At 37.7% G+C, this 14,430-nt stretch overlaps 1 protein-coding gene across 1 annotated transcript in view; it reads left to right on the top strand.

The window, feature by feature from the left end:
* Window positions 1-6,965: 6,965 nt before the first annotated feature.
* Window positions 6,966-14,430, top strand: part of LOC135248259 (glutamate receptor ionotropic, NMDA 2A-like) — a 118,386-nt gene continuing 110,921 nt past the window's right edge. Inside the window, exons 1-2 of the mRNA XM_064322666.1 lie at window positions 6,966-7,643; window positions 12,742-13,149. Of these exons, the coding sequence (XP_064178736.1) occupies window positions 7,626-7,643; window positions 12,742-13,149 (426 nt within the window). The 5' untranslated portion in view covers window positions 6,966-7,625. The remainder of the gene's footprint in view (window positions 7,644-12,741; window positions 13,150-14,430) is intronic.

Consider the following 14,430-nt stretch of genomic DNA (forward strand, 5'->3'; position numbering starts at 1 on the left):
TAAATGAACCCATTACCCTTTTAGGGACTGGACATTCTTAATGTATTTTATATTAAAATTCTTGTCTGCACTAAAGACTTAAGTCTTACACATGGGCACACAGTAAGAATGTTTTTCTTACACATACTGCAAAGCCCCCTGTTTGGCAGGCTCTTTACTTTTAAATTTAGCAGACTTATCCAAATTGCTTTGCACATGCTATCCATTTGTACACCTGGATACTGAATGAATTCAGGTTAAGCACCCTGCACAAGGGTACAAGACAGTGACAGGATAGTGCAATCAAACCTGGGCTGCATGACCACTTCCCAAAATATTCTAATTGTCTGTTCCCACAGTTTATGTTGTCTATAGATTTAGCAGAATATCCCATAAAAAAATAATCAACAATGAACAAGGCTAAACAATGGAAATACTTTAGATTATACTATCTTTGCCTATCTTCATACTATCTTATTATCTTGACGGACAAGGAGATGATCCTATGATAAGATCATTCTTTGTTGTCACAAGTAATTATAATAAAATGCAACCTACATGCTATTTGCTTGAGTGCACATGTATGGCATGTACATTCAGAAGCAAAGAATGTCCTCTGAATTTGCTACAAACATTAATATTTACAGCACTGAGGCTGTTTGTAAAAGCAGTAGAGGTTACACTGCTTTACTACGAAAAAGCAAAATCAATATGTGCCTGGATGTGGAACAGGGCTGCATGGTGGCACAGTTGTCAACACTGTCGCCTTGCAGCAAGAACTTGGTTCGAGTTTGCATGTTCTCCCCATGTCCGCATGGGCTTCCTCTGGGTAGTCCGGTTTTCACAAACAGTCCAAAGACATGCATGCAGGTTAGGCTACAGTAATTAGAGAGTCTAAATTGCCCATAGGTATGAGTGCGTGAGTGACTGGTGTGTGTACCCTGCGATGGACTGACAAACTGTCCGGGGTGAATTCTCGCCCAATGCTGGGATAGGTTCCAGCACCTCCTGCGACCCTGACTAGGAATAAGCGGGTATAGATAATGGATGGATGGACTATATAGTGTCTACATGGCTTATGGCTTCAGAAAAGGCAGTAACCACAAATACCACTCAAATTTAATTTTTAATTTTAGTTTAGTTTAAATTAATTGTTGAACCAGTTTTGAACATTGAACACTAATATTGTTGCCATTTTTTCATACCAAAGAAAACATTTCTCTGCCATCTGAAGATTACTTTTATTATCCTTTTGGAATGCGACCACTCTCCTCCAAAGGTGAAAAAGAAAGGACCTCACCTAAGAAACACAGGAAATTGTATTAGGCAATCCTGCAGCTTTGAAACTAGGATGGACTTCTGTCTCTTTCTGAGCCAAACAGCATTGATTGCACAGATGGATATAGTCTTTCACAGGAGGAAATGAGCGGTGGCTGATTTTGAGTGGTGTGAGTTACAGTAGCTCTAAGCAGTATAACCCTCTCCTCCTTACAAGAACAGAACAGGCCCAAGAAAAGCCAGGCCTGTCCCTTCTGATGAAATACACATCATATGATATTTTGTCTAACAGACTGGGATTTGCCTTTGAAATCAGGGAAGCCTCTCTTCATGCAAACACTTTCAATGGAATATTCTGAGTAAGCCTGAGGTTAATTCTTTAAATGTCACTCATTTAAATAGGTGATGAAAAAAATATTTAACCAAAAATGTCTAACAATTGTATAACTTCAGCTTTTAAAAAATGTTTTTTAAAAGAAATTGTAGACCTCTACCATACGGTTGAGATGTGAGTTTATGCTTAAAAAATGCAATTCACAAGCTATTACATTTATGAACATTTTTCCTGATACACAATAATTAGACCTTTAAAACACTTCATTGCTTTTCTACACTCCATCAACATGTTTTTGGCCTGTAAGTTTATCATCATTTACTATGGCTGTGTACGCACATCTGTATATAGTGACATATACTGACATATACATATACTCATATGGCATTTCTCCTTTAAAATCAGGGACCGTTCTTCATTCTATACGTTTAAACTATTCTGTTTATATGAATTATTATTAACATTCCATCTTGAACATATTCACTATGGCTAGTAACACACACCTGTGCACGTGTATGTATATTGCACTGTATAGCATTTCTGCTTTAAAATCAGGTTATAGAGATGCACGAGCATGTCAGATAAATGTATACCTCTCATATGCTCATTGTAGGCCTTGATGAATGCAGGACAGGAGACTGGTATCTTCCTCCCTGCCTCCTTGCTGCATCTTGTGACCTCACAAACTGGCTCCACGGCACATGCGTTGCTGAGGAGAGTGAAAAATTTGTTGTTATGCCATTTTACAGCAACAACTCCCCCTGAGGAGCAGTAGTCAAATGCTCCCCTTCTTTCTTTTGACAGCTGCTTGTCACTCTTCAGGTGGTTCTCTGCTCCTGACATCCGGTTGCTCCTCACAGTGCCCAAACACCTTATCCCAGTGGTGTCCTCCAGACCATGCATAAGGTTGAAGCTTGTGAACAAGTTGTCAAAACAGACAACCGTTGAATCTGGTTCCTTCACTGCTCACCTTCTGACAGTGGGACATTAAAAAATGATGTCTTTCCCTGGTACAGAATGAAATCTTGTACAACTCCAGTGGACCTAGCTTGGCAAAACAGTTTAAATCCCCACTTAGCTGGCTTGTTGGCAGTGTATTGTCACAGATTTCCTGCACTTGCGCCTTTGTAGGCAATCATGAACTTGTTAGTACTTTGAAAGACACTGTCCAGCCACACAGTACACCATTCTCAAGGTGGACCAGTGGAACTGTCGACCAAGCCTTCAGCCACCAACCAGACAGACCAAGTATAATCATAAAAGAGTAAGATAAGCATTGTATCAGAGCATGATGATATCTTTATGTAATAATTCTTCTATGTCATTAATAAATTAGTTGAAAATGCATGTTTTTGTTACAAAGTGAGTTTTATCTTTATCACAATATTTTATACTTTATTGGATGATACCTATTAAAATGAACTCAAATTAACAATATTGGTAGTTTACTTATAATGATTATAGACTTATATACTTATATGTCAACCAGTGCCCTTGTACTGGAAGCATTAGTTGGCATCTTTGCTTCCTTTCTGTATGTTAGTTTTGCACATTAAAACTTAAAAAAAGTAGAAAAGTAGAGGGTTTGTATTCAAATGTAAAAATTTTTGACTGTTTCTCTTTAAAATAAAATCCAGTTTTGGGTTTGATCATATCTGTGGGAAATTCTATTGCAGAAGAACAGTTTTCCTTTGCTTCAAGTAGCATGGTGTCAGATTCCTTCAGGTGTGGACTGCATGGGGGTGTGCTGCCTCAAAATCAATGGTAGGGGAATGGTAGTTGAAACAAACAATTGTGCCTAATTATTGATAAACTTTTGATCAGTGCATGCGCCCATTTCATGCAGGTTAGCAGTGATTGCACTCAGTTTGAAAATAGGCTGCATTAAATGTAATTTTGTTTTGCATACTGAAATTTGCTGGGAGAAAATGGACTGCAATGCAACATAGTGCATTACATTTAATGGAAACAAGACTTTTCAGGGACAGAATACCATGGCAACTATCATGGAATATTTAGAATCTAATTTAATCAGAGATTTAAGGTTGGAGATATTCCACAGTGGGGATTAACAATTTATTTTAATGTATTTTAGGGACAATAATGCTTTTTAGATGTTCTGTCAAATCACTATCATGTGGCTAGAGGTCAGAATGGCTGTGACAAATTCTGTTTAAATAATTAGCTTGCTAAATTACCTATCTAGCTAACACAATGATTAGAAAATGATTCAGCAGCCATACTGCTCTATACCCTTCTCATGTAAAACTGCTGAAACTAAGGCTGTAGGCTCGCTTCGCACTGGATTAGAGACCTACTGGGTTTCTACTGGAAGATGTGAGCTGCCTGGGGCTAGACCAAATAGAAATACTCAAGTACTTCAATAGGGGAGATGAAACTTTAAAACACAGATACATATTTATCATCAAATGATAAAATGAAAGGCTGATGTTCACTGTCATAATAATAAATATTAAAAATAAAGGTTGACAGTTCATTTATGTCCTGCGGTCAACTGAGTCACTTGAAAAGCAATGCCTTATGCACCCTTATGGGCAAATTAAATGGCTTACCTTAGGACTTTGATGACTACTTTCTGTCTCGAACCGTGAACATGATTGGGATCAAATCTAATTAGTTGCGATTTGAGACATGTATCATATTTATATCTTATTTTATCATAAATTAGCCACTCTAAATACCAAATATCACACATCTTTTCCCAGTCTGTTTTGGAATCATAGAGGAGCAATAATAAAGATATATTGGAATTGTTAACTAGTTTTAATGTGTGCAATTTTAAATTAAGAAGGCTAAAGGAAGTACAAAGAAAAGAATGACATAATTTTGCAGTCAAAATGTGCTTGTTCTTTCTGATTCAGTAAAACCTGCCATTTCCTCATGGAAAATGCTTTCCCCAACTCAGCATCTGAAATTATTGCAAGAAGAAAACAAATGCATAAGACAATGTGAGATAAATTCCATAGCTGTAACAGCTTAATCTTTCGAGCAGCTCAAATGGATGATTTCCTGCCCATCACATCCAAAATTAGCCACGTCTCAGATGGGAGCCATGTCTCACAGCAGGGAGATGCAGAATAAATTACAAATATGTTCAGTTTGATTAATGGCAATATTAGTTAACCACAATTATTTGTTTTCTGAATTTTTATTGAAAAGCACATTTTTAAAATACAACCCTGTAATTCAGTGCACTTAAGTTTTTTTTTAGACATTGTTATGTAAAAACAATGAGAGAGAGAGAGAGAGAGAGAGAGAGAGAGCAAAAAACAAGAGCATGGTAAAATTATCAGTTCATTTAGCTCTAACAAAGTTTACTTGAGTCCAAGAGGGATCAAAAGCACCATATCAGCTGATTTATCACTAAACATTTTACAATGTATCAAATCCAGGCCTGGGCCTTTCTGTGTGGAGTTTGCATTTTCTCCCTGTGTACATGTGGGTTTCCTTCGGGTACTCCGTTTTCTGGCGAAAGTCCCTGCACCAAGACACCTGATTCTACTTATCAAGGTCTTGATTGAAGACCGTGATTAATTAATTCGTTAAATTGGGCATTGCAATGTTGGATTTAAAAAAAAAAAGTGCACCACATCGGCCCTTTTTGGATAAGATTGGAGGACCCTGGTCAGTATACCTGTATTATGTCTTGTACTGTGAATTCTTATTCACCATAGCTGACTGAGCTACCACAGACACTGACTTTTAACTGAAAACAGGGTAGTTTACGTAGCACCATTTTTTAACATATGCAAAGAGTTGATTTAAAAAACGAAATAAATATAAGTGATAAAGTCTGTAAACATCCCTCTGGGAGCCTTCTTGCCCCAGGTAGGGGGCATCTTGGCCCAACAGTGAGGCAGGAAGCCCCTTCATATTATTTTATTTCTGCACTATGAAATAATTTTCCCACTGTTTTGGTTTATTTCCCCTAAAAGCATATTGGTTTAAGGATGAGCCGCGTTATGTAAATACTAAACTGATATCCACATATCTTATAATATATATTATCATTTATCAATACATTGACATTGTCCTTAAGTCTCCCCAATCTTACCATATATACAATCAAAACATGGCTTTAGTCGGTATTATAGGCTTCGTGCTGTAGATGATATTTACAGTAATACACTATCATAGTGGTCTAGTGCTACGTGATTACAGAAAATGTATGCCTTTTTTTAAACACACATACGCCCCCGTGGAAACAGAATGTTCTATAGCACAACTACCAGGGATTAGTACAGCAAAATCCGCTTCAAAACAAAATATGGCGATTAAATCAGTAAAACTGCTTGATAGAAAACACAGAATTAACAAAAGTGTGTCATGTAGCAAACCTGTTAATGTATTCGCCACGCAACGTTTTTAGGCGAAGATTTGAAGTTCTTACACGAGCGTGGGGGCTGAGAGGACAGCGACCCCTCGGTCAGCTCGGCGCGAATACTTCAAATTTGGTGAAGGATGGAGATCTTTAATCTTTGTGATAGGTTCACATTCACGTAAACGAATGTCTCTTTTGTAATTTCTTTATTTGAACGACACGGGGATTTACTTGCAGTTATGTAGTTTGCTGCCAAATTAACTATGTCACGTGACCATCAATTGAAACATTAGAAAAACCTGCAGTTTTTACACATTCATTACATAACTTTTGAGGTAACGTTTGACTATAGTATTCCCTCGCAATTATCAGTACAATACAATATTGCGGTGATTACCGAAGAAGTGTATTACCTTGCTATAAATTTCATAAGAAGATACGTTTCTACTTTAAAAAATGTAACCGTATACAGAATAACGGTTTACAAACAAGTGATTCCTGCGCCTTTAAGGAATTGGCTATACTGGGTATGCAGTTCTTACTGGAAAAAGACACAAACATAAAATGGCATGTATGTGTACGTAATGGTCCATGGGTCTCACATAGGCTACGGCAATCAAATCCTATTGCGCCCTTTCAAAAACAGTCATAATGAATTGAATATTGAATATCTTAAATGTGTCCAGGTCGATGAAATCGTACTGACACCAGATTCTGCAGCGAGTCATGTTTTCTCATAATGATTGAAAGAAGAGTGAAGTGGATTTTTCCAGACAATATTTTGTTATTTGCTATGAATGGTTATAATATATGCTGTTATTAAATACAGATTAAATAGACACGTACATATGCATTTTCCTGAGATTTTCGCTTACCCTAAACATTTTAACTGAAAACGAACAGTAAAGTTGGAGCAGCCGCTATTGCTTTTGCATGGGCATGTCAAATTTCAAATTAGATAACCACGTCATCGATAGGCTAAAACTCCCACCAAAAAGATTCCACTGAAAACAATACGATCAGGATTTAAAGATTCCTCAACCAGACGAAATTTTGAGTGTAATCTTAGCCTTGTTTAGCCTACCTGTAAGAAAACGGTTTTGAAAATGATACCTGCATTATTTATTGAAACGACCCCCGTCCGCCCACCACCACCTCCTTTTAGAGCTCAAGACTCGATAGCGCCGGAGTGAGTTGTATTGTGATATTTACATACGTGTGATGGCCAACAGAGACCAATCTGGGCAGTTGTTATGTTTATTTGATAAGAAGTTTACTGCATTGCTAGTTTGATCTTTTCCAGAGGTTTACTGAAACAGGGTGCAATTCTCCTGTTCACCTTAAGGATGTGTTACTTGAAAGAAACGCTCAGTTCCCAATAAGCTGCAAGGAATGCAGAGATATACTCGAAGCTGTCCAGCAGTCCTACTGCAGAATTACATATTCCAAATATATTAGCGGATTCATTATCATTCTCTTACAACCGTTCTCAGTGTGGGAAACTCGGTGATGCAGGACTCTGACATGCTCGTGGAAACCCAGTAAAAATGAAGACTCTTGGATTTATGTAATACTGTGTTTTTGGGAAGAACTTGGAGGATTATTCTGGGTTAATTGTTATTCATATCTATCACAATACTGCCTAATGGAACATTCGGTTGAAATGTCATCTCAAATTACAGTCTTGGAGCTATGTGGAACAGCGATGCTGTAAGTAATTTCATCCATTTACTGTTTCTGTTACAGTTACTTGTTTTGCACAGTAGGAACTGTCATATTTTTCCATTTCACTCCTTTAGCCTACTCACCAAAGTACCGTATTCTAAACAGAAATGCATCTTCGAAGAAGTGCTATTTTTCATGTTTTGTGCCATAACGTGAAATTTATATTATTGCAGAATTCCTCCTTGTGTGCGTTTTATACTCTTTCAGTGGTTGAGATGGTGCGTTTAGACACATTTTCATGTGATTATTAATTTATTTTGTTGTTTTTTATTATGTTAATTTTGTCAAGGCTAACTATTTTTGGTTTAAACATTATTTGCCATAATACATATCAGAATACAATTTCTTTCATGTGAAAACACCGATGATTATTTTACCTACAACTCGTGTCGTGATCATGTGAATACCAAATCTTTGAAGCCACTCTGCCTTCGACGCTGCTTCTCCCTACGGGTTTACTGAATTATCGCATTGGAAAATGGCGAAAATGGTTAAGGATTTTACTAATGGACTGCAATGTAATGTAATTATTAATTTCCAACTTAATCATGTTGGATTTTAACCCGTTGCGATTTTGTATTTCTTTGTAGAAGAGCAACTTTGCTTACTTTCCATCTTGGTTAGTTGCTTACATGGAGGGATCTGATCGAGAATGATCATTGGATACGAGCTTTTCTGCCTTGAGAGTTATATGGAAATAAACCTTACTCTTCGATGCCAGGATTCACGACATGCCAAATCTTCAAACATGACAATCTGCAGATACATTTTTTTGACATTGAAGGTATGTTCTGATAATATGCCATTGGAACAAACTACTTACTTACGATCAGACGGAAACCCTGCTCAAGGGGGCGCTGTTGTATAAAGATTATCCCATGAAAGTACTAGCCTCAACAAGAATCCACATCCAAATTTTTACTCTTTATCATGCTCTGAATGTAGTCACGGTGTAGAAAAGGAGGTGTACATTAAAATTATTTCTTCAGTTTTTTATGGTCCGAATATTCAGCTTCTTCACATGTAACGTTGGAGACTCGGAGTAAAAATGCAGCCACTTTGAGGAAATATGAGGCATACACGTGAAAGCAAGCACACACCAGACTATATGTATGATTGCATATATGACGGACTAATTTATTTCTAGGCGAAATGTAACTGTATTTCGGAGGGTAGTTGCCTAATCGGTATTGGAGACATCTTTTAACAGCAGAGCATAGTTGTGCGCAGGTGCATAACGTGCGTTCAGATTGAACATAAATTGTATTATTTTAGATTACATTTAAAAGAAGAATTACAACGAATACATGCATACATACGTGCATACATACAGACATACATACATATAATGTTGAAAAGCTGAAAAGCATGCATACGTAAGACGATGGAATTCGAAGCATAAAATACAGGCGAGGACAGCCCAAGCTCACGCACGTACGCGCGCGCGCACACACGCATACACAAAGCTGGGAATTCTGTTTGTATTTTCAAAGTGTAATATTTAGAAGCAGATGTGTAATAGACTGCCACAAGAATGACTTGAATAACCAATAATTTAATTAGTCCTGCCCTCCACATTCCAATCATCTCAACTTATTACAATGTCGATAATCACTTAAGATGAAAATGTGTTTGCAGTAATTCTCTGACTAATCCATACACATGCATGGTGCGGGTGGTGTTTTTGACTTATTTACTCGTGTTTAAACGTACTTTCATTTTTTGAGTAGCCTATATGTAATTTCATAGTGAATGAACGAATGAGCGATAATATCGTTTGAATATAGTGATTCCCATACCCATAGTCATGCACTGGAAGTCATTCAACTAGAGAAGCTATGCCGACGTTGTAACTGCCGTGACGCCCCTGGGAAAACATTTCTGCAGAGCGATCTGGTCTTTGAGGATACTGATCCATGGCCTAATTGTAAATATCAAACCAAAAACCAGTAGCAATTACTGAGCTACATTTCATTGTTAACATCAAACGTGTGAATGCAGTGGTCCAGCATCGTGCATATAGCCTACTGTAAAACACACACAAATGGATTGCTTTCGTCAGTGTGCCTAAAAATACGTAATCAATTTTTGCTGGATCTAAGAATCCATACGTGTCAAATTTTATTAACGATTGGGTTTAGCTTTGATGCTGTTATTGAAACCTTTAGGCTATAATACAATAGGTATTCGACATTCACCAAATATAACTTCCATAGTTCACACTCAGGCGCAAAGGCAGGCGAGTCGAGAAGCATCATCTGCACTGAGTGTAATCATTAAACTAAAAAAAAAAAAACACTTTTTCCCCTTTTGTTATCAGAATGACAATATTTTGGACGCAAAAATCAATGAATGTTTAATCATAATGTAATCGACACAAAACTAATTTGGGCTGTATCACTGATGCAGAATTTTAAAATATATATCTTATTTTCCCACCAAAATAATACCCATTCGATGGGAATTCAGTTTTAAAAATAATAAAGTACAGTTAATGCATAATCGGATATGGCATGTTATCACTTGTAAGTATGGCTTTAAATTAAGCAATTGCATTTTAATATTCTATCTTGAATTATGCTATTATTTAAGCAAGAATGAGGTATATACAATGCCATCCAAAAGTATGGTAATGGTGGAGTGACATCTGTTGTGTTTGCTATATACTGAAGGCATTTGGATTTGGGAACGAAATATTCACCAACCGGCTTTTATTTCATGGTATTTATGTGCATATGTGTTTTACCCTTTTTCAGAAATTTCTGTTTTTGTGTTGAGTCCCCCCATTTTCAGCTGTGCAAAATTAACATACAGTGCTGTGACAAAGTATTTGCCCATTTCCTTATTTTCTCTATTATTGCACATTTGTTGCAGTGAATGGTTTCAGATATTTAGACAAAATGTAAAATTAGACAAAGGGAAACTGAGTAAACACAGAACACATTTTGACAATTATTATTTCATTTATGTACTGAAACAAGTTATCAAGAACTCATCACCCATGTGAAAAACAAATGCCAAATACTTTTCACAGAAATCGGAAGCATACACCGTCATGAAGTCCAGAGAACTAACTATGGCTAAAAAACAACTAATCTGTACGTTGATAGAACAGATAAATTCAATAAGAAGGATATGACAGAAAGTGGGTATATCAATTACAGCCGTAAGTCTTTAAAAATGAAGAAACCACTGGTGGACCTAACCATATAGGTCAGCCAGGGAAGACATTTGCAGTTGATGACAGAGAAATCCTAAGAGCTCTGAAGAAAAAGCCAAAAACACTGACTACGTGACATCAGCAGCAGTCTCCAGAGGGCAGAGGTAAAAAATATCATAAGCCACAATATACAGAGAAGAATTATAGAGGCTACACAGAAAGATGCAAACCTCTCGAATCAAAAGGCAAGATTAGAATTTGCCAAAGAATACAGAGATGATCCAGAAGAGTTCCAGAATAGTTTTATGGACTATTGAGAGAAAAACCTTTACCAAAGCAATGGAAAGCTGAAAGAGTGGAGAAAGGAAGGAGCTTTGTCCTGCAGCAATCAATGACCCCAAACACACCTCCTACACAACCAAAGCATTTATAGATGGGAAAAAGTGGAAAGTTTTGGAATGGTAAATACAGTCGCCTGGTTTAAATACAAATACAGCATGCATTTCCTTTGCTGAAGAGGAGACTGAAGACGGAAACCCTCTGAAACAAAGATCAACTGAAAACAGCTGCAGTGGAGGCCTGGAAAGGCATTTCCAAAGTAGATACCCAATATTTGGTGACGTCAATTGGCTGTAGACTTGATGCAGTTATTGCATTTAAAGGCTATGCAACCAAATAGGCGTACTTTATTTACATTATACTTTATCAAAATATCTGGACACCTGCTTGTCTGAACATCTCATTCCAAAATAATGGGCATTAATATGGAGTTGGTACCCCCTTTGCTGTTATAACAGCCTCCACTCTTCTGGGAAGGCTTTCTACTAGATGTTGGAACATTTGGGGGATTTGCTTCCATTCGGCCCCAAGAGCATTAGTGAGGTCTGGCACTGATGTTGTAGGTCTGGCTTGTAGTCAGCATTCCAGTTGGTACCAAAGCTGTTCAATGGGGCTGAGGTCAGGGCTCTGTGCAGCCCAGTCAAATTCTTCTACACCGATCTTAACAAACAGTTTCTGTATGGACTTTGCTATATGCATGCAGGCACTGTCATGCTGAAATGGATAAGGGCTTCCCCAAACTGTTGCCTCAACAGTGGTACCTTGACCGAACCATGAAAAACAGCCCAGACCATGGGGTGTACTGATACTTTTGGGTGTACTGATACCAGGTTTAGAAGAACATGGTAACATTTATGTAATTTACATCCATGCCCACAAATGCTAAAATGTTGTATCTGCTTTTCCTTCAGTATGCTTGTCTGTTTTCCTTGTTGAGACTTGTTTTCTGATATGTCAGGCACATGTTTTACAATCCCATGTAATCACCACTTTAAACTGATGGACATAAGAGACTAAATACTGGTCTGTAATTATTCATTCCAAGGCAAGTCTCAAAGTAATGCCTTACTTTTGGGCATGCAATGATTAGATTTGTGTAACATTTTTATAACTACTTACACTTAACTACTTAAAATGGTTTACTTTATGTCTATCCATCAATCCATTACCTATAACCACTGATCTTGGGCAGGGTCATGGGGGGTGCTGGAGACTATCCCAGCATGCATTGGATGAGAGGCAGGAATAAATCCTGGACAAGGCGCCAATCTATTGCAGGGCACACAAACCATTCACTCACCATTCACTCACACATTCATACTTATGGGCAGTTTAGTCTCCAGTTAGCCTACCTGCATGTCTTTTGACTGTGGGACGAAACCAGTGGAGGATGCCACGTGGACACGGGGAGAATATTCCACTCCACTGCACCATCGTGCCACCCTCTACTTTGCATATACATAGTTTAAAAAGTGGCACGGCATAGGTACAAAAGGGACATTGCTGATGCTCAGTCATAAAAAATGTCTCTGTGTTATGTCATGTTGCTGAAACTCCCCTCTGTTTGTGCCACTCTTTCTGCAGGGGATGAAGTTGACCACTATGGGGAATTTAGTATTGGCACTCCTGACACTCCCAGTTCTTATTTCACACATCGACGTGGCCTTTGGAGCAGAGAAAGTCCCGATCCTGAACATTGCTGTGATCCTGGGACGAACCCGCTACATCTCGGAACGAGACATTCGAGCTCTGTGGAGCAAGGATGATCCCATTGACGTGAACATGGTAACGCTGCTGGTGAATGAGACTGACCCGAAGAGCATCATAACTCACGTGTGCGACCTGATGTCTGGGACTAGGATCCACGGAGTGGTGTTCGGGGATGGCACAGACCAGGAAGCCATTGCCCAGATTTTGGATTTTATTTCATCCCAGACATTTATACCCATCTTGGGCATCCATGGAGGGTCTTCCATGATCATGGCAGATAAGGTAAGCATGCAGCATATTACACAAAGATAAACCATAACATTTTTAAGGTAAAGGTAGGTATAAAATAGAGCAATGACGTCACATATTGTCTCTATGAAAGCCTTTGAAACCAAGACCTATCTACTGATGACAAATATTAAAACTTCACCTTGGGTTGCTCAGTGTTTACTACAAAGAAACTCAATTGAAGAAAAAAACAATGAACTGTACAATAATTTTCTCTCTGGTAAAACTATGCTTGAGAGTCATAATTGTGTGAATTGCAAGTGAAACACCACTTTGTTGACTAAAGCACTTTGTAATTACCCAGAATCAGGTGGTTCATTGTCAACTATGTTGAAAATCAAGGTCCTTGGGCCATGAAAAAGTTTTTTCTCATATCCAGCTTGTTTAATTTTCTTTTTATGAGAGACTGAGGCAAGAATGTTTCAATTCTTTCTTGAAGTGGATTATATACTGTAAAGCTAAAGTAATAATGTCGACTACATGTTGGATTTACGTTACTGAACCTGTAATTATAGCCAGTAGTTTGTGTTGATATTTTCTACTTCATAGTGTTGGACAACTGAAACATTAGCTTTACCCATTGCATAACTCACAGGAATTATAATAGTTGCCTAGGCAACAGAAGTGTTTGACCGGCACCTTTTTCCACAATGTTTATTTATAGCTTTTGAAGGGAAAACTTAAGCTTTACTATTTTTCAGCAAGGACAGCTTGGGCTAGTTCCTCCTTTTAGGTCTGAATGGGGGTATCCAGAATAATTTAGCTATGCATAAGGCTGATCAAATCAAATCAAACCTGTTTCTGAGCAAGTAAAACCTTGAAGAATGTGTTATTTTGGATTTCAATGCTGAATGCCCACACTGAGTATGTGCTCAGTTGCCTTTACCAAACCAAGCATTTTATGTTGTTTCCTTTTGAGAGAAAATCCCACTTTTGAACAATTTAACAACGCAATGAAAACAAATGAATAAACAGCAAAAAAGTGAAAAAAAAAATGCTAATGGATAATCGTACAACAATGTATATTGAGTACATGTGTTATCAAGTCCTTTGCACACTTGGTTTTTGGATATTCTATTTGTCCCTAATGGAGTTTTTTTTGGAGCATAGTGGTTTGCTCAGTGTGGATCTGCTTTAATGACAGATAGGTGGGATGTAAATGCTAACATCAAGCACAATTGTGAAGACACCAAATGTCAGAATTCTCTATTCTTCACAATAGCTCTGCACATTTGCAGTTTACGTAAGCTGTGATGCAGATTTCTTGTCAATGAT

Source organism: Anguilla rostrata, chromosome 2 (assembly GCF_018555375.3).
Source record: "Anguilla rostrata isolate EN2019 chromosome 2, ASM1855537v3, whole genome shotgun sequence".
Lineage (NCBI taxonomy): Eukaryota > Metazoa > Chordata > Actinopteri > Anguilliformes > Anguillidae > Anguilla > Anguilla rostrata.